Source organism: Nelumbo lutea, chromosome 4 (assembly GCF_056320005.1).
Source record: "Nelumbo lutea isolate HS-2025 chromosome 4, American lotus-T2T, whole genome shotgun sequence".
Lineage (NCBI taxonomy): Eukaryota > Viridiplantae > Streptophyta > Magnoliopsida > Proteales > Nelumbonaceae > Nelumbo > Nelumbo lutea.
In genome coordinates this window covers 87079824-87105989 of record NC_142687.1, presented here as the reverse complement: position 1 = coordinate 87105989, position 26166 = coordinate 87079824, and the positions used below count along the sequence as shown (strand labels likewise).

At 39.9% G+C, this 26166-nt stretch overlaps 3 protein-coding genes, 2 long non-coding RNA genes, 1 other non-coding gene and 1 pseudogene across 19 annotated transcripts; 4 read left to right on the top strand and 3 right to left on the bottom strand.

Annotated features, from left to right (window-relative positions):
• The first annotated feature begins 433 nt into the window (after window positions 1–433).
• LOC148861568 (glutathione S-transferase F13-like) lies at window positions 434–2759 on the top strand. The gene is made up of 3 exons (XM_088982412.1): window positions 434–1006; window positions 1130–1178; window positions 2101–2759. Exons 1-3 carry the CDS (start codon window positions 860–862, stop codon window positions 2556–2558), a joined length of 654 nt encoding a protein of 217 aa, XP_088838538.1. The 5' UTR covers window positions 434–859; the 3' UTR covers window positions 2559–2759.
• A 3989-nt stretch (window positions 2760–6748) lies between these two features.
• On the top strand, window positions 6749–8441 carry LOC148861567 (glutathione S-transferase F13-like; annotated as a pseudogene). Its single transcript, XR_016113010.1, has 4 exons — window positions 6749–6810; window positions 7541–7691; window positions 7778–7826; window positions 7914–8441. The product of XR_016113010.1 is annotated as a glutathione S-transferase F13-like (transcript).
• Window positions 8442–8581: 140 nt separating this feature from the next.
• TRNAS-UGA (transfer RNA serine (anticodon UGA)) lies at window positions 8582–8663 on the bottom strand. Its single transcript has one exon. It is a non-coding gene; the product is annotated as a tRNA-Ser (tRNA).
• Window positions 8664–16976: 8313 nt separating this feature from the next.
• Window positions 16977–20022, top strand: LOC148861565 (uncharacterized). 12 transcript variants are annotated; one of them, XR_016113284.1, is made up of 5 exons: window positions 16977–17165; window positions 17424–17478; window positions 17838–17923; window positions 19292–19575; window positions 19695–20022. XR_016113284.1 is itself a non-coding variant. In XM_088986324.1 (5 exons), exon 5 carries the CDS (start codon window positions 19326–19328, stop codon window positions 19887–19889), a length of 564 nt encoding a protein of 187 aa, XP_088842450.1. In that variant the 5' UTR covers window positions 17007–17165; window positions 17289–17343; window positions 17424–17478; window positions 17838–17923; window positions 19305–19325; the 3' UTR covers window positions 19890–20022. The 12 variants fall into 12 exon arrangements, 9 of the variants coding, with proteins under 9 accessions (XP_088842451.1, XP_088842447.1, XP_088842443.1 ...); XR_016113285.1 differs by having other exon boundaries at window positions 17838–17952; XM_088986324.1 differs by adding an exon at window positions 17289–17343 and having other exon boundaries at window positions 17007–17165; window positions 19305–20022.
• Window positions 20023–20753: 731 nt separating this feature from the next.
• LOC148861564 (uncharacterized) lies at window positions 20754–21503 on the bottom strand. The gene is made up of 2 exons (XR_016113283.1): window positions 21040–21503; window positions 20754–20817 (listed from the first exon to the last, which is right to left on the bottom strand). It is a non-coding gene; the product is annotated as an uncharacterized LOC148861564 (long non-coding RNA).
• A 545-nt stretch (window positions 21504–22048) lies between these two features.
• LOC148861563 (pentatricopeptide repeat-containing protein At5g66520-like) lies at window positions 22049–24117 on the bottom strand. 2 transcript variants are annotated; one of them, XM_088986315.1, is made up of 2 exons: window positions 23055–24102; window positions 22049–22944 (listed from the first exon to the last, which is right to left on the bottom strand). In XM_088986315.1, the coding sequence occupies exons 1-2, from the start codon at window positions 24026–24028 to the stop codon at window positions 22935–22937; spliced, it is 984 nt and encodes a 327-aa protein (XP_088842441.1). In that variant the 5' UTR covers window positions 24029–24102; the 3' UTR covers window positions 22049–22934. The 2 variants fall into 2 exon arrangements, with proteins under 2 accessions (XP_088842441.1, XP_088842440.1); XM_088986314.1 differs by having other exon boundaries at window positions 22049–24117.
• Window positions 24118–25036: 919 nt separating this feature from the next.
• Window positions 25037–25770, top strand: LOC148861562 (uncharacterized). Its single transcript, XR_016113282.1, has 2 exons — window positions 25037–25171; window positions 25262–25770. It is a non-coding gene; the product is annotated as an uncharacterized LOC148861562 (long non-coding RNA).
• The last annotated feature ends 396 nt before the right edge of the window (window positions 25771–26166 follow it).

Below are 26166 nucleotides of genomic sequence, written 5' to 3'. Positions count from 1 at the left end.
CCAGAAGTAATTAGAAAAGAAAAAAAAAAAACCCTAATCAGGTAGTTACAGTAACTAACATGAAGAAAACAAAAGTCGATCCCAATCTCGAAATGGCTCTCACTCTCTTGCTAAAATAAACAAAATTACATTTCTGGTTCCTCTGCAGAATGGCAGCATAATTTGACTGTAATTTTTTTTTCTTCTTTTGCCTCTTTCATGTGGGGGACCTTCACAACTGTCGATAATAATCCAGTCTCCTTATCATCCGTTACAGCATATTGTTGATGGGTTCGAGAGGAGAGCTACGATATTTAATTGTGATTGCCAGGTGTCAAATGTCATGGACTCATCGATCATCGTTCCACTGCAACGTGTATGCTCACGTTGGCATTGACCCAGATGGCAATTTAATAAGCAAGCTCGCGGAATATCCAAGCCTCCCATCTTTCATCAATGGAAGATTCTGTTTCTTTGGTAACCCCGAGAGAGAAAGACGATCGGGTTCTGTGTAGAAAGGTACGGTCCGAGGAATTTTGATAAAGAAATGTCATTTCAACCCTGAAATCGTTGAAAGCGATACATGGATAGAGTGTGAAGGTCTGTAGCAACCACGTGATATTACTCCATTTGAAGAGGAAGATGAAGTTGTGGAGGAGGAGTAGGTAAATCTGGGGGAGGAGAAAAACTCGGTTAATTACTTGTTTCTCTCTCTATATATAGGAAGTTAAAGACAGAGAACTGTAGAGCAGCTTAATTACAGAAAGAGCAAGAGCTAGCCATCGTCAGAATAGGTTGCCAGTACTAAGTGAGACTGTGAGAGTGCATTTCGCCGAGTCTCTCGTATTCTATCTGTTTGCTGAAATATCAAAGAGTATCAATGGCGCTCAAGTTATATGGACTTCCCATGTCCAGCTACACCACCCGTGTAATGACGTGCCTTCATGAGAAAGCTGTCGACTTCGAGTTCATCCCTGTAAATCTCTTCACCTGCGAACACAAGGAGCCTCCTTTCCTCGCCAAAAACGTAAGTTCTCTCTCTCTCTCTCTCTCTCTCTCAAACACACACAAATAAACTGTTTGTTTGCTTTATCTATCGTACTGATTGAATACTTCAATTTCTGTTCTTCTTTTGTCTTGGTTTATGAAGCCATTTGGTCTGATTCCGGTGCTAGAAGACGGCGATCTCACACTGTTTGGTAAGTTTTCTTCTCATGTGGTTATAGTCCTCCGGTGGGTGTTGTGGAATGTCAATTGACCCTGGACTCGTCGGCCCAAACTTGGTTCATTAATATTCTGTCGCATACTCCCATTAAGGTCATGAACTCATGAATTAGGGTTTCCTTTACCTACTTTGGGTGGGGTGGCTGGGAAGAAGCTCAGATATCCTGCCCACTAACTCTTTTCACATCTCTAGCCACGAAATACTGCAGCCATGAATTGGAAATATCCTTTTTGTCATTTGTCATTTATGGGAAAATGTTCCTAATATACCGTCATAGGAAAATATAGGAAAAGGTGAAGAAATATCCCTACTTTTTCCTTCAAATGAAACACAGCTATAGTGTGAAGATGTGAAAACAATTTGTGGGTAAGAGAGCTGGAGTCAACTATATATGTAAGAGAAAAAAATAAAAATCATGTAATAAATCTACATACATTAAGTTATGGTTTTATATTTTAGTGAATTGATGAAATTTTCATTTTGGTTATAATAATAGTTGTAGTGATAATAATTTTCATTATGGTATGGCCATATTTATATTGGTAGGTTATTCTAAGAAACTATTTTTTTATAGAATTAATAAAGTTGTAAAAATAAAGTTAAAACAATATGTAAGGTATGTCATACTGTTGGGTTGAACGCATATATTGTGCCTTTTGGAGTTATGGTACAGAATAATTGCAACCCGATGTTGAATATGAATAACAACTATTTCGGTATCATAAGAAATTACAAATTTTAGGTGCAAGTCGGGTTACTCGATCTGAAGAGTTTCAACTAGGACAATCCATTAAAAATTCAAGAACCACCGACCATGATCCAGTTCAAATTGCAGCGCTAGATTTGAAACTCCTAAATCCTAATGGGTTTTTTTAATTTGTTAATGAAATGGGCAGAATCTCGGGCAATAAACTCATATGTGGCCCACAAGTACAAGGATAGCGGCACTGATCTCCTGAGGCTCAGCGATATCAAGGAGGCAGCTGCGGTTGGAGTGTGGATGGAAGTGGAATCCCAGCAATTCAACCCAGCAATCACCCCCATCATTTACGAGTTCTTTGTAGCTCCGATCAGCGGCAAGACTCCTGATCAGGCCATCATCGATGCCAGTGCGGAGAAGCTTGGGAAAGTGCTGGACATATACGAGGCCAGGCTGAGCAGCACCAAATACCTGGCCGGACATTCCTACACTCTGGCCGACCTGCATCACCTGCCCTACACCTTCTATTTAATGAAGACTCCCTGGGCTTCACTCATCGAGTCTCGTCCCCATGTCAAGGCATGGTGGGAAGACATATCCTCAAGGCCAGCGTTCAAGAAAGTTGCCGAGGGCATGAAATTTGGGAAGGAGTGAATATTATTTGTAGCTCGTTCATTTTGTATTTCAATGGTTCTCTGAGCTAGACTAGAATTTCTGCTTAATTACTCAAGTAAAGGATCCAGGTTCTATGGGTGGCTTTACCATGTAACCGAGCCCATTTTTGCTACAAGTTTAAAAATAATTCCAACTAGGGCCAACAGAAAGAATATCCACTCACATTGAATAGTTGACGCATATTTGCCGTGTTTCTTGTTTTTTTTTTCTAAATACTGCATTGTACAGCTTCCAATAGGTAGCGGTGCAACTCGGGCTGCGCTTAAATTTTCATTCCTCGGGCGGAATAGTTGATGCTGCATAAATTTATGTATAATTTTAGAACAGGTTCACTGATGAATCCGAGCTCGAGCCTTAAAACCAAATTTTAAGATCAGGCCTGGGTTGACCATAAAGCCGGCTCAATCCACCCAGCTAGCACCCCTAGTAATAGGGTATCAATTGGACCGGATTTGGTCTAATTCGATCTGGTCCAATATGAATTTATTACAATTGAACCAAGTCCAATCCAATCCAATGAATACTTTGGAGTTTGGACCATTTAGGACCGGTCTAATTCAATGTTCAGACATCCAATCTATTCAAATTGGTTTTGATATAGATTTGTTCTAATCCAAACCTGGTCTATTGAAACATGTATTCTTATCTTTTGGACATTGGTTTGATCTAACTCAATGCAATATAAACCCATTATAAATGGATCAGGTCCAATCCCATCCAATAAATACTTTGGGCCATTAAGTCTCAATTGGTCCAATTCAATATATCTTACTGGTCCATCCAATCCGTCCATAATGATTTTGATTTGGATAGGGTTCAACCAAAACCGGTCCATTGACACTCTTAGGTTGCAACAATACTTGTTAGGATGAAGAGTTGTACAAAATAGTAACATAGGCTCCGTTGATTATTCATGGGTCAAGCTTCCCATATATAGTTCCTTTCCATCACTAGTATCCTCATCAAATACTTGCACTTATTAGTTATTACTTATGGTTAGGTGTACAAATCGGGTTGGGTTAGGTGGGGTTTCAACCCTAATTCAATTCAAGTTATTGAACCCCCAAACTTAAGGCATTGTCTTTGGTTGCTTCTAGCACTCAATTCTTGCTCGGTCCATTCACCCTATCTCTCTGCACCCTACTTTTATACTCAAAGCTTGGAAAAACAATCATATCAAATTAAGACTTTACAAAGCCAAAATTTCTTCTTTTGACACAATCCCCAAACAAATGAAAACATTAATATCAACATTAACGTCTAATCAAATGTAACCCCCAAATTTAGGAAACTAAAAATTAGTCACACATTCACCGTTCATCACGCCAACTTTCTTTTTGATATTCCTGATCCAATGCATCCATCGCCTCAAGATCATGAGGATACAATCAACTAGCGAATCCCATTGCAAGTTTAGAATGATTAACCCCAAAAGTCCTAAGATTCCATTTTGACGACCTTGCACAGCTAGAATTAGAAAACCTAGATTAACCTTTTCTTTTTTAAATCAAAACCATCCACTTGACTCCCCCCCTTAATCTGTGCTTATCCACTAAATTTCAGCTCAAAATTCTCCCGTTTGACCCACCATCAAGCCTAAATCCTATTTCAACAAATCTCATTGATTAAAGCTTATCATCTATCGCCCTAATTTCATTTGGCCAATCAAACCTCACCACTATATTTGGAAACCTGAAAAACCTTGGCACATAAAATTTCATGACCAAACTCTTCTATTTGACTGCTAAAAATAGTGATATTCCATTTCAGACCGTTTCGTTAACTAATAAACCATTGACCCAAACTAAACCTTTCAATATATACCTTTGATCAAAGATCTATCACTTCCATAAGATTCAAGATGTTCAAAAGTGTCTATCCACCAAATTTCATCACAAAATTCCCTCATTTGACCATTCATCAAACAAAGATTATATTTTAGCAAATCTCATTAATCTGAACTTGTCAACCATAGATATCCATCATCCCAACCCTATTAGACCAATCAAATCTCACCACTGTGTTCAGAGACCTAAGAAAGCCCTAGCACGTCAAATTTCATGTCTTAATTCACCTGTTTGACTGTTAAAATAGGAAGATGCCATTTCGACCCATGAGATTAAATCGCCATGTCATCTATCCCAAATTGAAACCTCAAAAGGGTGATGACTGATGTTAAACCCATTCTTGACTTGTTAAAACACCTGGACCAATGAAATTAAGCCTAATAGATCCAAAAGCCTAAAAACCCTAAATATGAAACTACCATGATAAGCACACCTCAATCTCTCATTGGACGCCCAATACCCATGAAAATCACCCCTAAGTTGAAAACAATATTTTCTGACATATTTTTGTTTCAAATTTTAACTTATTTTGTTTGATTTCATTACAAATTAAAAAATTAAGACATAAAGTAGAATAAAGTAAAATCTAAAACAAAATTAAACATAAATTTGCATTTTTTACATTTGCACTTCTATGCATTTATACTAGTGTAAATAAAACCATAGTGCAATCAAACACAATCTTGGCAAAAAAAAATGTGGCTTAGGCTTATTTTAAAAGGAGTACAAATACAAATATATACAATATAAATCCATACAAAATATACAAAATATAAGATTTTGCAACCTACAACGTTCTAGAGGCTTCTCGAAAAGCCGTTATAGTAATGGACCAATAATTTATCAAACTAACCTCACGGACACGTAGTAGACGTAGGAAGAATGGTACAAGACGGCATCAACGTCATCTACGATGTATCGCTCCTTTTGAAAATGAGGAAACGGTCCTTTCTATGATAAGGCCACTCCCCACGAACGGGCCGTGCCCGTGGGTGGCCTAGGGGGTGTCGCTCGGCACGACCCATGGCCTAGGCCCGTGTTGTACCATGCCATATCGTGCCGTGTTGTGGGTTGGATTAGTCCATGTGTTGAGTCTTGGGTCAAGTCAGACCGTGTATTAGGATAAAATTATTAATATAAAAAAGTTGATAAAAAATTTAAAATTTTAATTTTATATGAATTTTGATATATATAATTGTTTATATATATATATATAATAATTAAATAAATTAGTATAATAAAATTTAAAAAGTATTTATTTTATTAATATATTATATATTATATATTATTATATAATTATAATTTATATAATATTATATAAATATATATAATTATATATATGGGTCGTGTCATAGGCCATGCTGGGCGGGCTACGGGCTAGACCATGCCAACCTGGCCTGTGGACCTAAAACCCTAGCCCCAATACAACTCGCACGATTGTGTCGAGCCTAGCACAGCCCATAGTCCGTCGTATTGGGCCGATCCAAATTTGTGTCGGGTTGCGGGCAGCACAACCCGATTTACACCTCTACCCACGCCTCATTGAAAGATCAAATCGGATCGAATTATGGTCAGATCGGATCGGATTAATATTTGGGGGAATGACCAATCAGCCCAAATCATAATTTTATAGCCCCATAGTACAAGGGGAATACATCCTGACCATGAATTGATGCCAAATTCATGGGCAGGATGTGGTTTATAAGGGAGGAGAAGGCTAGTAGTAGGGGGGGCTGGAATTCAGAATTATGCATCAGGTGTATCCGTACTTCTCCGTTAATATTTTTATTTTATACATAATTATAAAATAAAACAAATAAATCATTTAAGGTAGATAAAATAAATTATATTTAATTTTTAGTTTTTATAATTATAACTTTCTGTTTTCCATTAATTTTGTTGGGAAAATTTATTTATTTAGTATTTTTATATAATTACTCAATTTTTTCAAATAATAAATATGTTTTCATTTTAACATATAATTATGTGTAAAATAATATATATATATATATATATATATCATCTAAGGTAGATGAAATATATTATTTTTATAACTTTTAGTTTTTAATAAATTTTTTGAGAAAATTAAATCTTAAATTATTTATTTTAGTTTTTATAATACTATTTTTAACTTGTATTAATGATGAAAAACAATTCAAAAGTACTCAATGTACAAATTTGTCGAAGTAGACATGGATACACCTCCATATCGATGTGTATCGGATTGTATCCATCGATACGGTGCGACACGACCCAATACGGAGACGTATTGTATCTAATCGTAGCATATCTTGTATCCATGATCATGGATACGGATACGATATGCCCCGTATTGAGAGGAACATGATCATGGATACGAATACAATATGCCCCAATATGGAGGCGTATCTTATCATACCTTAATCCTTTATTTCGACCAATGTTTAAAAAAACGACCCAAAAACAAAACTATTTTGACCACCGGTTTTCGGGTCAACGATTCGACTGTTCGATTCGAATGGACAGCCTGTTTTGAGAAACAGATTAAGAAAATAAAAAATATAATTAAAAATAAAAACGGTAAAAAATCATTGAACGAGTCGACAAATCGACGGTTCGACGGCCCGAATCAATAATTTGTTGACTTTTGCAATGATTTTTTTACCAAAACCAGGTTTTAAATAAAATGGAATCGATGTTTGGACGGTTCCCATACCGAACGGTCCGCCCGTCCAGACAAAGGCGGTTCGAAAACCTTTCTTTCAACGATCAAGTTTTAAATGATCCAACATGTGAACAGGAGAGGAACATTTTGAAGCGAAAGTCAAATCAACGTGATCAACTTCATCGCTTACGTCGTTGAAGGTTAAAAGTTGACATGCGATGAGTTCACATCTGCGCCCCACAATGCCCCACAGAACATCCCCACAATGCCCCACAGAAGCCGCAGCCCCTATTTTGGTTCCGATTATCCGCCATTTTAGACCATGGACCTCTCCCTAGTCCCTATATATACTCCTCTGCCCTTCTCCACCACACACATCCATACAGAATTACAGACAAAATAATCTCTTCTGCTCTTCTACCATAACAGATCAATCTCCTCTCCCCCATCTACTCCTGCTGTCCCTGAAGAAATGGCGCGGTGAAGCTCCTTGGACTCCCCATGTCGACGTGCACTGCGCGTGTGCTGGCGTGTCTCCATGAGAAAGGGATAGACTTCGAACTCGTCCCCGTCAACCTCCCTGCGGGCGAACACAAACAGCCTTTTTTCCTTTCCAAAAACGTAAATTCGTCCTTTCTCCCTCCACCTTTTCTTGGGATTTTCCCCTTTTTTGGAAAATAATTTTGATTTTTCATATGCATTTGCAGCCATTCGGTCAGATTCCGGCCCTTGACGACGGTGATCTTACACTCTTTGGTATGTATTCTACTATTCTCCATCTATTTTATGATTCCTGTGTCTTCCATTTCTTCTTATGTAAGGGTTTACAATTTTGATGACCAGAATCTCGTGCAATCACAATGTACTTGGCTACCAAACGCAACGACGTAGGCCCTGATCTTCTGAGGCTGGGTGATGCCAAAGAGGCAGCATTTGTTAACGTCTGGTTAGAAGTGGAAGCGCATCAGTACAGCCCACCAATCTCTGCTCTGGTTTACCAGAGAGTAGTGCTCCCTGTATTCGGTGGTACACCTGACTAGAAAGTCATCGAGGCCAACGCCGAGAAACTGGGCAAAGTACTGGACGTCTACGAAGAGAGACTGTCTAAGAGCAAATACCTGGCCGGAGATTTCTACAGCCTGGCGGATCTTCACCACCTGCCCTACACTTACTATCTGACGAAGACCCCGGAGGCGAAGCTCATCTACTCCAGGCCGCATGTGAAGGCATGGTGGGAGGATATCTCTTCTCGTCCGGCCTTTAAGAAGGTCGCCGAGGGAATGGTATTGGGAAACGCCTAGAATGTCAACTGTTTTGTTACTTTCCCTTGCCGGACAATGAAATAAAAGGCGGATTCTATTTTCGTTTTCAGTTCTCACCTCAACGACTCTGAATTTCTTGACTATAGTTCAGATTGAATAAGCTTGTAACCGGTTTTGATTTGCTGTAGGAAAACTCAAAAAATAGAAATAGAAAAGGGATCGACTGCCATGATTAACAAGAAAAGAGTTCGTCGACAGCAGGGTTCGAACCTGCGCGGGCGAAGCCCAACAGATTTCAAGTCTGTCGCCTTAACAAATCGGACATATCGCCGATTTGACAATTATGCAAAACATGATCATTAACATGCATTAACAACAGTTTGGAATGATGAAAAATCTATTTTAATCGATGGAATATTTTTGGGGGTCAAGAAAAGGATCGAGCGTCCAAATTAAGGATCGATTTCTTTTTGGCCCGGCTTTACATTTCAGGCCCAGGGCTATATCCCCTTTTTGTAAGTGCAAAACCTAGTGCAGGCCCAATCTATGATCACCCGTTGGTAAGGCTAAATTTAAAATGTCATAAAATAGGAGGTCTCAATTGGATCCAATATGAGTCCATTATAGATGGACCAGGTCCAATCCAATCCAATGAGTGCTTTGGACCATTTTGGACCGTCCAACTCAATGTATGGACCATTCAATCTGTTCAAATTGGTTTTAATTTAGATTGGTTTCAATCTAAATCTGATCCATTGACATATGTAGTCTTATCTTCTATCAATGAACTAAATATTGGTTCAATCCGACCTAATCCAATATAAATTCATTTCGAGTAGACCAGATCCGATCTAATGCAATAAATACTTTGGACCATTAAATCTGGTCTGATCTAATTCGATGTATCTTATTAGTCCATGCATCCTGATGTAATCGTTTCTAGCCATGTACCAATGTTTTGTGATGTAAAAATTTTTTGGCTATCTCGTTATTTGACCTGATGGTGACGTGCCTTGGTGGCGAACTGCCTGGTGGCGAACTGCCTAGTGGCGAGCTCCCTGGTGGCGAATTGCCTGGTGGCGAACTGCCTGGTGGAGAGCTACCTGGTGGCGAGCTCCCTACTAGGCGGCTTTGTGACTTAGAGAATGGTGGAGCTCCCTGGTGTAGCGCAACCTGACTGCCATTTGCATGAGGTGGTCTTCTTTCCTTTGTAGGCAGTGGGAGATGAGGGACCTGCGAGAACTCCATTTTTTCCTCTTCTTTGTAGGCGGCAGGAGTTGAGGGACTTGTGAGAATTGAATCAGAGGACCCAGGGGTATTTTTCCCGGCGGGGGCTCTCCGACGCTTAAGTTAGCACTCTAATTGTTGAGAGCTTTGAAGATGATATTGGAGAAACGAGAGAGCTAGAGAGCAGGGATTATCTCCATTTTTGCCATCCCCCTCCTCTTTTGGGGGGTGAGGTCTTTATATACCAGAGTCCTTGCGGGTTAGGTGGGTGAAAAGCCTCCAAACGGTAAGACTCGTCACATCCCGTCAGAACCGGGGTACGGTGGTGAACTCCTCGAGGTCGTCAGGCTAGCGCTTGTGTCAAGCGGCCAGGTCGGCACTTGGGCCAGGTTGTCAGGGCGGCGCCTGTGTCAGTCGGCGGGTCGGTGTCTAGGCCAGGTTGTCAGGTCGGCGCCTGCGTCAGTCGGTGGGTCGATGTCTGGGCCAGGTTGTCAGGTCAACGCCTGTGTCAGTCGACGGGTCAGTGTATAGGCCAGGTCGTCAGGCAGGAGATCTTCCTGCAATACATCAAACTACTCCTGTACCGAGCTACACTACAGGTGGCGAGCTGCTTAGTGGCGAGCTACCTATGCAATGCCGAGTTATCTTTGCCAGGCTATAAGGGTGAGCTGCCTGTGGTGAGTTGCCTATGATGAGCTGACGAGCTGCCTGTGGCTAGCTGCTTATGGTGAGCTGCCTGTGGCAAGCTGCTTACGGTGAGCTACCTATGGGGAGCTGCCTGTGGCAAGTTGCTTATGGCGAGCTGCCTATGGCGTGTTGCCTATGGCGAGCTGCTTGTGGCAAGCTGCTCATGGCGAGTTGCCTATGGCGAGCTGCCTGTGGCGAGCTGCCTATGGCGAATTGCCTGTGGCAAGCTGCTTATGACGAACTGCTTGTGGCAAGTTGCTTATGGCGAGCTACCAAGAGGCCATACTTAGTTGGCATGAGGTGCCACATGTCATAATTCCACTAGAGGGCCAAGTCTGCCCTCATCACATCCAATTCAACCCAAAACCAATCCATTAACACCCGTAGTCTCAAAGTCATAAGTACCATTTGACACTAGCCACTTCTACTATGAAAGGGATCTCGTGATTATGTATATTTAATATTTTGTGTTTGAGGTCATATGATCGGAAGCCCGGCCAAACCTAGCCCATGATCACCAAGTTGTCATGTAGATGATCCTTGGTACATTTAACATAACTCCTAAACAACTCCCAACTAGCAAACTTATTACCATATTTTGCACATTGAGTCTTGAAATATTGGTTTGAATGATTTTGATAGGCTAAGAATGGTAATACTTGACACACATGGCATCCCCAACATCCAACCCTATAGAAATTGTATTACCTCTTGCATAATGATACATGCACATCTTATGCATTTATCTTGAAATAAAAGTGTAATCAAATTCTTCTGAGATCCTAATAAATGCCGATCAAATATGTTAAAGGAAAAAAAAAAAAAACTATTGAACTTGGGGGTCCCTTTGTTTTAGAATTGGTTAAAATATAAGCTACTAAGCTTTATTTTTTCCTTTTGGATCATCCCATTTGAGCATTTTATCAACTAATTTTTATCTCATTATCTATCTTGGATATACTTTTTTTCTTGGAACCTCTCACCATAAACATGTATTATAGAGTAAACTGAGAATAATAATGGGAAAATGCTTTTCTTACTTCAATTTTTTCTCATAATCATGTCAACACAAATTTTGTGTATTAGATTAACATAAAATATGGAGACAAATTATAAAACAATAATTTTATAAGAGACAAAAATGCAATGGGATCTAACTCTCTTTGATTTTGCTCAATCACATGAACAATCTCTAATAGAGAGATAATGTTGTCTTCCTTTTCTCTTTCAAACTTCATATAGAGTTGAAATGAGTTGCAAGTATTGTGGTTTTCAATTCTCAAGCGTTGGTGAAAATTGAAAGAATAACTCTCTAAGGCTGTGTTTGGTTTGAAGAAAAAGGTAGGGAAAGGAAGGGAAACATAGGGAAACTTATACAAGATTTATAAAGGTTTCTCTACATTTCCCTTCCTTTCCCTATTTTTTCCTTCAAACCAAACACAGCCTAAGTGTGTATGTGAGATTAAAAGGGAGAGAAAGACTTATCTTGTTTTCTTTAGGCAATCGATGACAAGTGTTTGAGTTTAAAACTTTCAACCACCATGTAGTCAAGGGCCTTGATGAGCCAAATGGTATTGACATGGCACTATCCATGTGGCTGGCGAGCTAGTGCTAGAGAACACTGCATGTCCTGGATGAGATAGACACAAGACAAATGCTAACCGAGCCCCGATCAACCATCAAGGTCAGTGCAACCGTGGTTTTCAAAAACCGGATCGGACTGAAAAACGGGAATCGGTTCTGTTTTACCTTAGAATTGTTATTTCGTCAAAAAACTATTGATTTAGTCAGCAAACCGTTGACCTGGGTGGTTGAATCATTCGAAACGTCCAATGGTTTGGCTGTTTTTTTAATTTTTTTATTATTTTATTATTTTTTTGTCAGAATAAACTGTCCGTTTGGTTTGAATGGTCTGGCCGTTGGACCTAGGAACCGGACCTTAACCGTGCGTTGTCCGGTTTTAAAAACCTTGAGTGCAACTACTCCAGTCTCCTGGTCGCGCTCTTGACGGACCCTGTCACCTATTTGCCTTGCAACATTTTAGGTAGTGATTGCCATGGAAGCTAACATGTGTTTTATAAACGAAGAGCACAATGACACTGCCCCGACATCTATAAAAGGGTATGTTGCCCAGGGGTAAGGGCTGTTTCTCACTTGCTCTCTTAAGCTCTTCAATTTGTATGACTAAGCCCAGCTAGTCTCAAACAGTTTGGCCTGGTCGACCTCTCATCTTCTAATTGATTTAAATATCAGAGTGCTCTTCTATAGGAATCCACCTTAGAAGCTCTAACTATTTACATGCACAAATCTATCTCATCACAGTCACACCACTTTAATTGTTGCTCTAACTCTGTATAGAGATTGATTATTGATCTGAATCGATCTGTATTTTGAGTTGTACATGGCAGATGATCTGATCAGGGGTCTGCAAAAGGGTTGATTGCACAGAGGAGGGGTTGACGTTGAAGAGGAACTGCAGAGAGATCGAGATGAAGACAGATAGAAAAAGCGTCTTTTAGGTAGAGTGTTTGAGGAGAAAAACATCAACCCAGTGGCGGTATGAAGTGTATTTCTGAAATCTTGGAATTTGAGGAGAAAGTAGTAGTTGATAACACACCAGAGGGAGTTTTCATGTTTTTCTTTGAGCATGAAGTTGACATTCAATCGGTACTGGGTCATGGTCCTTGGGCTGTTTTGGGGAAAATTCTGGTCCTCAGATGTTGGCAGCAACCTGGCCTAGCAATTGAGAAAATGGGTACTTCTCAAAAACAGAGATTACTATACAAATTCATGGGCTTCCACTGGATCACCGCATTAAAAGTATTGGAAAGAAGATAGCAGCGACAAGAGTAGGTAGCATAGAGTGGTGGAAGACTCTTCACTTGAATTGCAAAAGTGTTGGACCAGCCATGTCCCAGTCCGTGTGGAGAGGAAATTCACAGTTGTGGGTTGATATTAGATATGAACATTTGCCATTCTTCTGCTACTATTCTGGTCGAATTGGCCATGATGAATTGAGAAATACTGTGTTGGACGGATGACTGAAGAAGAAACAAGCGTTGTTAATCCTTCTCATGGCTTTAATTTTGGTGCGCGCGTGGCTACTGGCTGATTCTCCAACAATGTATGGCAAAGTGAATTGGCGTCCAATAGGTGGAAGGTCGGATCCGAGGGAGGGGAAGACGGGGGAGTCTCAGTCGCTGACGGTGGCAGGGGTGACCATTACTAGGGGCCGGGGCTTGATGAGAAGTCCGAAAAAATATGGAGAGAATTCAGGAGAACGTGGACAAGTTAGGCATGGCAAGCAAGCTGGGTGAGATCTAGAGAGAGAGTGGATATGGAATAAATATGGGACTCCGGATCTCCTTGTTCACACAAACTCTGCCCACGTTTATCCACAACACATTACTCCCATGAATTGGGAACATCTCCCTCTGTATAATATTATATAAGAGAATGAAATGTTCTCCACATGAATTGGGAACATCTCCCTCTGTATAATATTATATAAGAGGATGAAATGTTCTCCATGTGTAATTGTAATGTTATGTGGGTAGACATGAACAGAATTTATATGGATAGGAGATCTGAACTCAGGTTGGTTTGAACATTGGGAATGGCATGAATATGGCTGACCCAATGGTTGAGACTTGAGAAGAGATTGGACCAAGAAATGGTCCAAGGTGGTTCAACTGCTGAAAATGAAATTCAATTGAGCAAGGATGAGGTGGTTGGTTCTTCATCAAAAGTTGTTACCTGTACAAAAGGGAGGGAGGAGTAAATGTGGCCTAGGGGTTTTTGTTAGAGTGTTGAAAGTTAATATGGGGTTTTGGTTTTGAAAGTAAATATGAAAAATGCGTATGATAAAGTTGAATGGGTGTTTATTGTTAGTGTTGGAGGCCTTGGGGGTTCTCGGATAGCTGGATCCACTTATTCAAGCTTTGTATTTTCTCATGCTCCTCTATTTTGGTGAATGGGGAATAATCTGCGAAATTCTCTTATCGTAGGGGCTTACACCAAGGCGACCCCATCTCTCCTTATTTATTTGTATTTTGTATGAATTGTTTCTCTTTACCAAGGCTGAAAAGAGTACAAATATAAATATGTACAATGCAAATAATACAAAATACAAAGTTTTTTATTCTATATATTCTTTCTAAACTGAGCCTAATGAGTAGGTTGGTTCATGAAGGGAGGTTGTTTGGGGGAATTGAAAACAATGAATGAGGCTCTCCAACTTTTTTGTGAAAGCTCAGGTCAAGAAGTATATTACTCTAAATCTGGCATTTTTATATGTAATAATGTCCACAGGTGTATTAAGAATCTGATGGCACGATCAATCGATCATTACATGTAAAGTTCATTACTAGGAAGTGTCCTTTCCTTCTGGTGTGTGTGAAGATATGGAGCGGTCAATGAGATGGTTTGTTTGGAACAAGAGTGTAGGTGAGGGATGTCACTCTCCAATTGGCTAGAATATAGTCCGTTTTTCAAAAAAAATGCAGGGGGCCTTGGTGTGAGAAGAATGAAATACATAAAACAATGAACTCTTGCAAAAGTTGGGTGGAACCTAAATCTACTTGGACAATTATTCTTAGGCTGCGCTAGGAAATGATGCAATAAGTGAATATAAATATGTAGAATGTAAAATGGTACATATAAATTGCAAAGTTGGGTTAGTTATACATGGACAAATTTTCCTTCTTACCAAATAGACTTTTAGCTGTAATGGATATAAACACGAATTCCAATAAAGCATGTGTCTTTTTTATCAAAAACCCAATTGAATGCAAATTTATTTATTTTTTATTGTTATCATTTTGCATCTTATTATTAATGTAAATATAAATTAAAAATTGTGTTTTATGTCATTTATCAATATATAAATGTAATATTACCAAATACAGGCAAAAGTGAACCATAGTGCAAATTTACTCTGAATCAAGATCTGCATTCCATTTGCATCGTTTCCAAACGCATCCTTAAGGTAAAAGACTTTCCATATGATGGTTTCATGAGGTCCACTCCTAGAAAAAGTGATTGTTGGGTTTGGAAAGGAAAAGGAATTTGTAATGTGAGATATGTTAGAAAAATTGATTCTAGAAATAGCATTCGGATTTGGGGGAGTGGTTCTACTCCTAGCTAGGTAATTAAGTCAGTCCTTAAACTCTCAAATGAATGGCTAATGGCCACCGCACACAATCACATAGGTAGTGTTGAACATAACATTCTTACACCAAGCTACAAGATAGACAAATGGGATTGTCTTGGGCTCAACCGGAGATTTTGATAAGAACATGAAGTTTTTTAGAGGCTGAAGTTGATGCTTTGGAGGTTGTAGATATTGAATATGCCGAGGCCTGGGCTGTTTATAAGACAGTTCTCTGTGGTGAGAAATACCAATCCAAGGTGATTTTACATTTTGGGAGATAATTTAATAGTCATCAATTGCTTGAAGAGATGCCTCATTTATTGCTAATGGTGTAGTAAACCAGTTATTGAGATGCTCTGTCCTTGCTTTCAAAATTCTATGCTCTTGTCTTTCTTTCATGTTAAGAGTGAAAGAAAATGTATTAACTCATCAACTTGATACTTCTTGGAGGGATGGTGGGTTATCTCAGACTTGGGTCGATTCCCGCCCGATTTGTTACTTCGTTATTATTAGGGAAAATTCCCGATTAAGTAATTACCATTAACCAATTGTTAATGGTTAAGTAGCAATTGTTAACTAGTTATTAAGTAGCAATTTAAAAAGACACAAATGTCCTTTGAGTGTCATCTAATTATCTTTATCAACCATTCAAACGTTGACAAAAAATTAACAATCCGAAATCCCTACTTCTATTCAAGAAAATTGGAGTCACGTCTCAATGGGCATTTTGGACTATCTTTCTTGAATAAAAGAGGCAATGATTTATGACTTAATTTTTTTATCAACATTTGGATGGTTGATAAAGAAAATTAGATGTGACACTCGAAGGGCATTTGTGTCTTTTTAAATATCATTTAACAACTATTTACGTTAGGTACTGGATTGATACATTTTGAAAGTTACGATCGAAGGGCATCACGTTCGTACTCTTACTCCCTCCCCTTCTCTCACAACCCCAGCTGCTCACTCACTTGAAACTCGACCAAGAATTATGAGTACTTGATGGGAAGCCACTGAAGAGAGACTGATCAGTTTTGGAATTGTGGGGAGGGGACTAATGGCTCAGTTCACAGTCAGTTCAGGCCAGTCAGCGTCAGAGTTGGTCTATCGAACCATGGTGGTGGTTTCAGCCACCCCTTGATGCAGGGTGGCCGCCCGATCAATAAGGACTCTTGCAACAGTCTTTACAGAAGAACTACATTCTCCTATAACCATTCGTTCTTTCCGTCTGAACTACCTGCGAGGCCAAGAAAGGATACTTTATCAGCCAACTCAAGAAGAAGAGCTTCTAAGCAACAAATAGGTTTGGAGAACTCAAACGGAAGGAGAGCACGTAAATTGTCCAAGCACTAAGAGCTTCACGAGCTGCGTTCTCATCTTCAAACGGTGGAGTTCAAATGGGGGTATTAATTTACAAAAGAGTAAAATGGGAATTTGGAAAAAAATTGATGCACTGGTTTAACGTTTTCCGTCTGAATCAGTGACGGAAGAAAGTTTTTGTCAAATTCTTTGAAAATCTAGGGGAGGTTTTTGTTAAAGTAGGGAGTTTTTTGTATTCGTATACGAGTGCATTAATTACATGTGAGATAAAAGGGCAAAATTGTCTTTATGATCGAAATTAGATTTCTCCTTCAACACTGCCCTAATCTTCTTCTTTTCTCAGGATCTCGGCCTCCACCATCTCATATAGCTGACACAGTTTTCGGGTTTCTCCACCTTCTTAACCGTTTTCACGACCGACCGCTGCTTCCATCTCCTCCAACACAGGTACGTCTTTTGTTCTTTCTGTTTTTCTTTTTGGTTCCTGTTCAAACTGGTTAAGCTCAGATGAGGAAACGTCTACAAACTTCTTCTTCTCTGTCTCTCTCTATCCCCCCCTCTCTCTTGCAGAAGTAGCAAAACATGCCCGAAATCCAGAGGATAATGACTCAAAACTTTTTAGTCCGTAAGGCTTTACCCATTGTCCATTTAGATAAGGCTCTCCTCGACCAAATCTGCTTTAACCTCCCTCTTTTTCTGTTACAGAAAGAAGAAACCATGGTGATACTGTCTAAAATCATGTCTGTACAAGTTTCCTCTGGTAAAGACCTGCAAGAACTCCTGTAAGGCTGTAATAGAACTATCAAAGCCAGACTTAAAGACTCTCCTTATTAAGGCCTGTCAAGATTTTGGGTTCTTCAAGACGATTAACCATGGTGTTCCAATGGGCTTCGTCTCCAGAATTATAAGTATTATGATGCTAAGCTTCTCTATGCAAAGCTTTCAATACTAAATACCTATCTTGGACGTAGCCAGACATCTTTGTTTTTTCATCTTAGCTAGCTAGAGTTCCAAACATGTGTTGGGTTCTATTTCTGTGTGACATGTAAAATTGATTCAGAGGCCAGGGGTAGGAGTTCAACTCTGAATGGATTATTATCTTTTATCATATATTTGCAGATAAGGAAAGGGAATTAGGAGAATCACAAGCTGAGACCAAGGAACTAAAGTACTCTGAACATCTCAAAGAAAAGGCTGTCCAATTGGTAATACATGAAGTGTCAACTATCAACATGTCAGTTGTGTATAAATATTTGCAAATGTCAAAAGGTTGTTTTTTTATGAGTTGTTTTATGTCAATGGTGAACTGCCATTAATTCATTTGACTTTTAAGCTCAACTCTCAGTACTTGGTTTTTGCGGATTTCCATCTTATTGCAATCCTAGTAATAGAAGTGTTTGTTTTCTTGAAAATCACTGCTTGCATAGAGATCTATGTACTGGCATTGCATTGGTATTTTTGCAATAAACATGTACCAACAAACATGATTTTTACCCATTTATGCTAAAACTTTGAAGTATCCAGTTACATTAAATGTGATGGCAAAGAAACATATAAATACCATGCTTTAAGTGACAGCAAATTGGAGAGTGAATTTTGTGATTGACGTTTGAATGGGTGGTAATCACAAACCATTTTGCCCAATTAAGGGAAATTCTGAACATTTTCCTTTCCCTCTTGTTCCATGGAGCAATGGTTGAACTTTATTTACATCTTTTTTCATGTAATCCTGTAAACCTCAAATATAGATTTTCTGATCATGATCACTCTCATTACAAGAACCCATGGAGAAACTAGTGTCTTCAAGACTTCAACCCATCCTTTACCCAAATGGTTGAATTGGTGAACCAATGACCTGATAGCTGATTGTATTTTGAGCTTTTGATAGTTTTGAATGTTTCACTGGATAATCAGCAAACCTGCCACCAGCCATCTTTTAGGGTTGCCATCCAGTTTATTTATATTTTTGCTTTTCTAAATATTGGGAGACACCAAAAGGAGCATTATCTTTTTTTAAGTTGGACAAGCATAGTGAGAGAACAATAACAATAAAGAAATTTGTATAAACGAAAAAAAAGAAAAAACAAAAAATCCAAAAGAGTTTGAGGAAGTTGTATTGTTGAAATGTTGAGACTTGAGAGATCTCATTTCAGCAAGAGTACTAAGCATTGGTCTTTACTTTTTCGTTTTTCTATTCTATTTTTTTTTTATTTCAAATTATATACTTGAAGGGAGCCAAGGAAGCAAATTCACTTTTACCAGGGTAGTTGTGTCATCCACTCTCAAGCAATAGGTTTGAATTTGTGGAGTCTATAACAAGGTAATAAGTTCATTTGTGAAGTCACCTAACTGCTTCCTAGGGATGTGACATCTTCCCTAGTCTCAGCACCTTAGTGCTTGGACAGGCCTGGTTTGATTGGGCTTAACTAATTGGACTAGTAGATTTGGTCTTTAGGTTTGATATATTACTATTTGCCATAGCTCTTGATTTTTTTTCTGAAGAGGTTGTATACCATACAATACATAATTTACACAAATTTTCTTCTTAACATTCCATCTAATCCCCTCCCTAGAATACTCAAACAGAGAAAGTGAAGGTAAACAGAGATGAGGCCTCTAGACGAGAAGGAGACAACAGCGGTTTTTGAGAAGCTCTTCAAGTTCACAGGAAATAATCTCAAGAACATAGTGGAGAGTTCATCACATGAAGGTGTAGATGAAAATGCAGGCTGTTACTGCTTTCGCCTCCAAAAGAACAAAGTGTATTATGTAAGCGAAGCCTTAGTCAAGCGAGCCACCAACATTGAACGAGACAAGCTTGTTTCCCTCGGCACCTGCATTGGCAAGTTCACCAAAGGTGGTAGCTTTCACCTAACAATCCAATGCCTCAATCTCTTAGCTGTTAATGCAAAGCACAAGGTTTGGTTAAAACCCACTTCTGAAATGTCTTTCTTGTACGGTAATCATGTTTTGAAGGGTGGATTGGGGAGGATCACAGAGAATACAACAGCAGGTGATGGGGTTGTTGTGTTCTCCATGTCGGATGTGCCGTTAGGGTTTGGGATTGCAGCCAAGTCAACACAGGATTGCAGGAAGTTGGACCCAAATGGGATTGTTGTGTTACATCAAGCAGATATAGGAGAATACTTGAGGATGGAGGATGATCTCTGAAGTTGGACCCCTTGTCAGTTGGTTTCTGTGGGGGGATTTTTTTGTCTTTGTAACATTTTTTGATAGATAATTGATTATTGATGTCTTTGTAACTCGGTAGATGTTAATCAAAATTTTTGATGGGTTTCTGCAAGTGAAGTCTTTTTCAACCTTTCACTGGTATGAATTTAATCGAATTTCACTACTATGTTTCTTCTTTTTTTTTTGCATTTCCCGTCTCTCGTGGTAATGTTTATTATGCTAATTCTAGTAATGGACTATGGATTTCGGGTGAAAATGGAGCTTCTGAAATTTTCATCCGCTCCTTTCATCTCTTTTTTATTTACTAGTATTTGTGGGGTGGTGGCGGATGGTGATTCTTAGACTTCAGAGTCCATTTCTCAATGGATTTCAAAGGTATGGAACTCTCTGTTCGTCATACTCAGGAGGTATGACTAGATTTGGATTTGGAGCTTTCTCCCATTATCACTCTCCTAGAAGCCCTTGACTACTCGCCATGGAAGGGAATGCTCTGTAGGAGAAGTGGATTAAGCTTGCAGGCTTTTGTCTCCACTTTTCACTCATTAAGTGAATAAATGGTGCTAGTTTCTAAATATGTGATTGGTAGGCACTTTAACGTCAGAAAATTATTATTTGGATTGCTTGGAGATATAAATCATGTATCTTGTAAGACAGCTTTGTTGGATGTTGGTGATGGTCTGATCACTGCATACTGAAGTCAAGGTAAATGATGCTAACCAAGGGGTTGAAACCAATAGTTTGTATATTATGTTTAGCTTCATTAACCAAAAACTTCACAAACTGCAGTTTATTCATCGAGACCACATGTAAATTAAAATATTTGATTATGGTAGGTGGTAATACCATTGCTTTTTTTGCTTGAGCCCAGGAGAAGAGCGCCTCCGTGGGAGATCCTCCTCTAGTTAGCCTGCCATATGAAACAATTGAATTTTAGGCACACGGGGACGATTACCACGCTCCAATAAAAGATTCAAAACCAAACAAAGAAACAAATCGGTCCCAGTACTGAACTCCTTTAACTTGGTAGGCTGGATGAGTTAGACGGATGCATTGCTAGGACTAGGAGAACCTTGTAACGGTATCGGTTCTGACACCAATAAATTTTACCTAGGAACATTCCTCGACTGACCTGCAATCCCGTTAGATCTATCTAGCGACGATGCATCAGAAAATTCATCTTGATAAGCCTTTATAATCCTCATCTGCATTTGTCGAAGACTAACGGCATAGTCATAAGCGTCATTCATGACCTTTCTAGCATCAACCAGGGCTTCCTCCAATTCTTGATTGCGCAAGTAATATGAACATATCTGGTTTAGGAGTTGGTCGTGCCTTTCTTGGAACTTAAGCAACATTTCCTCGGCATGTTCCAATGCATCGTTGATGATTCTCAGCTTTTCCAGTAGTGCCTGTTGCCGCTGCCATTTCTTCAAGTTAGAGAAACAGAGGAAGGCCGACGCTGAGAAGCCAACAATGACACATAAAATGCGAGAATAATCCATGGAGTTGCTGCAAGATGAATTGCAGGAAATAAGAGAAGAAGCTCATATTCTTTGCTTTGATTTTGGGGAAAAGGTGGTATGTGGTGCTGTACTGCTGTTGCTTTATGTGAATGCAAATTCAGGTGCTTGCCTGATGCTATTGTTTATATTCAAAGCTTCGTATTCAAAAGTTTGGGCAAAACCTCGTCCGAATCCTTGGTGCTCAATCAGTGAGGGAGTAGTTTCTCCAGAACAGAATTGGGACATAAAGGGGAGGATTATTAGAACATGAGGGTTGGTATCTTGTGGAATGGTTCTTCAGTTCTTGATATAAGCTAAGGTTAAGCATCTTGTGGTGACATAGGCTCTAAAGTTTCTTATTTGATGATATGAACACGGGGTTTTATCGAGCCGACCCATATGTTTGCACAAATAGGAAGGTTTAACCATGGACCCATTGTTCAACCAGAGAAGCAAAAACACAAGATTGTCTGTGTGACTATTTCCTATCTTTGTGATCCGTCTGTCTCTGTCTGCCTGCCTACTGCAAGAGTTAGCCAAGGGCAGCAATTAGGTTTTGTTGCATTTTGTTTTTGTTTGTATGCTGATGATATAAATCTTTTTTGTTTGCCCATCTATAGAGCAAAAAACAGGTTATAAAGAATGATTTCAAATAAATTGTATACTTGTTTGAGCCTTGGTTGTACAGACACATATCAGATCAATGGAAACTTTTGGCTTGAGACTGAGGGGGAAAAACAATAACCCACAAGTAGCCTTCATCCCAGCCTGCACCCCCGGTTCATTCTTCTAAAATCTAATACAAGAGAGCGCATAGAATCCAACACCCGAATGCTGAAGCATAAGCAGAAGATGAGTTAGATCTCAGAGTTTCGTCAGCAGGGCCACTAATTGATCCCCGAAGCCATCAGCCATTAAACCACCGCGTTGCCCAAATCATAGTAGGCCCATCCGCAGTTCCAGAGTGGGCCAATGCATCGATCAGGATCATCCTTTCTGAGACCACCCTGGTCTGTTCAATTACTCCGTCTGAGGCAGTAAACAAAAGTTGCCAACTGCATCAATCTAAGACCATTTGATTGATCAAATTGTTGATGGCATGACACAAGACTGCAGACCCACGCTATAAAAATAGAAATACTAGCCAGCTGATCGAAAGAAACCCGGCAAGCTCAAACAGGTGTAATTTCTTCCAAGAAATGAGACTCATGGTGCTAATAATCCATAAACATGTCTCTTGGGTTCTTGGAGTTGTATTGAACTAGATCCTAAATCCTTCCTAAGTCCCCTGTCTCTCATTAACCGCCTCACCTTCTCCACATCGTTCCACCTGCCCATCTCTGCACACAAGTTGGATAACAGAACATAGTAAGCGCCATTGTTAGGTTCCAACTCCACGAGCTTCCTTGCTGCAAATTCGCTGAGTTCTAAATCTCCATGAGCTCTGCACCCGGCTAACAGTGCTCCCCACATAACTTTTGTAGGATGAAAAGGCATTCTTTCTATGAATTCGAATGCTTCTTCAAGATAACCTGCACGCCCAAACAGATCAATCATACACCCATAGTGTTTAACACCTGGTGAAAATCCATATTTCCCATCAATCATGGAATGGAAGATCTCTCGGCCCGTTTGAACTAACCCAGAATGGCTGCAAGCACATAGGACTCCAATTAAACTCACTTCGTCCGCCTTGATCCCTTCTTCTTCCATCCGAGAAAACCACCGTACTGCCTCCTGTCCGCTCTTCGCCAGAGCGAGTCCTTTGATAAGTGAGTTCCACGTATAGACATTCTTCTCACCCATACTATGGAAAACCCTCAACCCCGCGTCGATTCTCCCGCATTTCCCGTACATATCAACCAAAGATGTGCCGAGAATCACATCCAATTTCCATCCCTGCCTTGTTATGAAATCATGTATCCAAGCACCCATTTCAAGCGCACCAGAGCTGGCACATGCGGACAACGCATTCACCATCGTCACGGGATTTGGCAATACACCTGAGAATTGCATCTGCTCGAAGGCAATAAGTGCCTCGTCAAGCTTCCTAGCACTTCGATTGCCGGCAATTAAGACAGTCCAAGAAACTGCATCTTTCCGAGGCATTTCATCAAACACCCGTTGACATGTCTCCATATCACCGCAGGCCGCGTAGAGGTTCAACAGTGAATTCTGAATGTAGATATCATTGAAATGGCCTAATTTAATGATCTGGGTATGGACGGCCTGGCCCTGTTTGAGGTGCTTGAGGTCAGAGAGGGATTTCAGAATGAAGGGGAAGGTGAAGTTATTGGGAGAAACAGAGTCTCTCATCATACGGGCATAAACAGAAATGGAGGTTTGGGGTGAATGGGTGTGAGAGAAGGCTCTGATGAGGGAGTTGCAGATGAAGACATGGGGTCTAGGTATCTGGGTGGCCAGGAGGAGCGCGGAATCTAAGAGACGAAGAGATTGACAAGCTTTGATGAAGTGGAAGACGACGGTGGTGTCGAAATGAAGTTTGTGAAGTATGATTTGGGCTTGGATTTGGTGGAGTTGTGTGGGAGAAGTGCAAGTGTTCAAGAGATGGAGAATCCTGTCTCCTATGCTGTAGAGTTGCGAAGACGAACTCATCTCATGAGCTCTTAGGTCAATTCAGCTGCACTCTGGGAATCCAAATGTCTCTCCTGTCTCCTAAGATTTGTAGGGGTGGACTGATCAATAAAAACAACTTTCTATAATGGTCTAGATTTAATTTCATACCACTTTTTTTTGATAAATTACAAAGACCGCCTTGTATTATGGGGTCAGTGACAAAGACCTTATATTTTAATTTGCGACAAAGTTCCCCCTGAACTTTAACCATTAGACAATGACCCCTTTCCATTAATGTTTTCTAAAATAACTATCCTTTTTCCATGGATTTGATAATTATTGATGGATATTGTTCATCATCTTCGACCTTCGACGAGAACACAGCGGCGTAGTGCGAAAACACTATTCCTTTCTCTTTGTTTTCTCCTATTCTCTCATACTCCCTCTCTCTTCCTTATTCCCGTCATTCTCCTTCCTCTCTCGGCGACCTAAACTCGAACCCGAGCCTCTGTTCATCGTCTTCTCGACGAGAACGGAGTAGTGGCGGCGGCAGTGTGGAAACCTCACTCCTTTCTCTACTTCTTCATCTTTTTCTTCCTTCCTCCACTTTCATCTTCCTTCGTCCTGTTCCCAGTCTTCACTGCTTAGGAACAAACCACAGTAGCAACCATTGTTGGGGGCTGTTCTCTTCTCGATTACAGGTAGAAACCATACCCGGACTACCGTTTTTGCTCGCCAAGCTTCAATTACCATTGTCGATTAATGTTGAACTAAACTCAGACGGAAATGGTTATAGTTCCTTGCTTTCTAACTCTTTAAACACAGTTCTAGGGTGATTTCCATGCTGCATTAAATTTTGCAGCAGTAATGGAGACCCTAGTTATTTTTATTTGTGGCAACAATGGTTGGGCCTTTAGAACATCCACATCAGAACAGTTTCAAAGTACTTCCTCACTTGTCATGCTTTCTTAGGTTTCTATATTTCCATTAGTAGAACTATAACCACTTTATTGATTGAGGCTAATAGTTTTCAGGTTTACATATTAGCAGGTGACGGTGTTGTAGTTAGAAGTCAGGCTTGCAGAGTACGTAGTGTAGTATTCAAGTAGATGGTAATGATGCCATTGCTGTTTATAGTGCAGTTCAGAAAGCCTGTGAAAATACAGACCCATCTTAATAGAGGTACATCGTTATTCTTCTGATACTACCTGTTATTTGTACTTAAGCAACCCTTCCATTTATTGATTTTTCTCCTTGATTTTAAATTTTCAGGCGCTTAATTACCTATAGAGTTGGGCACCACTCCACTTCAAATGATTCCACAAATATCGCCCAGTTGATGAAATCGAACACCAGAGACCCTCTTACTAGATTAGGAAATGGATTGAATTGAATGGTTGGTGGAGTAATTAAGATGAATCAAAGCTTAGAAGCAGTGTGAGGAAGAAGGTGGGTCCACAGAACTCCATGAGGTCCACTTGCTCATTAGTTCACGGATGTCTATGATCATCCCCTGTCTAATCTCTTTGAACAAGAAAGATTACTTAGAGAGGCAACCAAGAGACATCCATAGGATTACCCTCCTGATGTCCCTGTTTAGATCATCATAACAAAAGCAAGGATATGTAGAGTAATATTTTTGGAAAATCTTGGGATCTTCCAGCATCTATGTATATAATTGTTATTTCTATATATTTCCTTAATTCAAAACATGTCTGATCTTGGGGATCACATGGACGTGATGTAAACCAGAATTCGAGTAAGTCCCTTTTCCATTGAAATCATTCTCACTTCTGTTGTAGCTCGAGTAAGTCCCTTTCCCATAGAAATCGTTCTCACTTCTGCTGTAGCTCTGTTTTTCCTTTATTTCTTCTCATTGCTGTTAGTATTACGGACGCCTAGGTGGTTGTATGAGCCGGCGATGAAGCTTCCGAACCGGCTTCTGTAAAGTCCATGAAACCCACCCAAGTCTGTCGTACTTTTTCCCTTTGGGCTCTGATCGTCATGTGTATCTGTTTCTCAAAAGGGAAATGCCTATTTGGTTGCTCAGGTCGTTGTTCGGGTGTCGCGAGGATAGGGGCGATGAACAAATATAAACGTGAGTTTTTGACCATTTGCAATCTAGTAATGATGTCATTGGTGAATCTTTGATGTCGGTGATGGTGAATAACTGAATA

Bases quoted from the DNA above. Each gene is read 5' to 3' on its own strand.
- LOC148861568 (XM_088982412.1), top strand. From the start codon at position 860: ATGGCGCTCAAGTTATATGGACTTCCCATGTCCAGCTACACCACCCGT. The intron at 1,007-1,129 runs GTAAGTTCTCTC...TGGTTTATGAAG, and splicing joins CTCCTTTCCTCGCCAAAAAC to CCATTTGGTCTGATTCCGGT. The intron at 1,179-2,100 runs GTAAGTTTTCTT...TGAAATGGGCAG, and splicing joins CGGCGATCTCACACTGTTTG to AATCTCGGGCAATAAACTCA.
- LOC148861565 (XM_088986321.1), top strand. From the start codon at position 19,326: ATGAGGCCTCTAGACGAGAAGGAGACAACAGCGGTTTTTGAGAAGCTC.
- LOC148861563 (XM_088986314.1), bottom strand. From the start codon at position 24,028: ATGAGTTCGTCTTCGCAACTCTACAGCATAGGAGACAGGATTCTCCAT.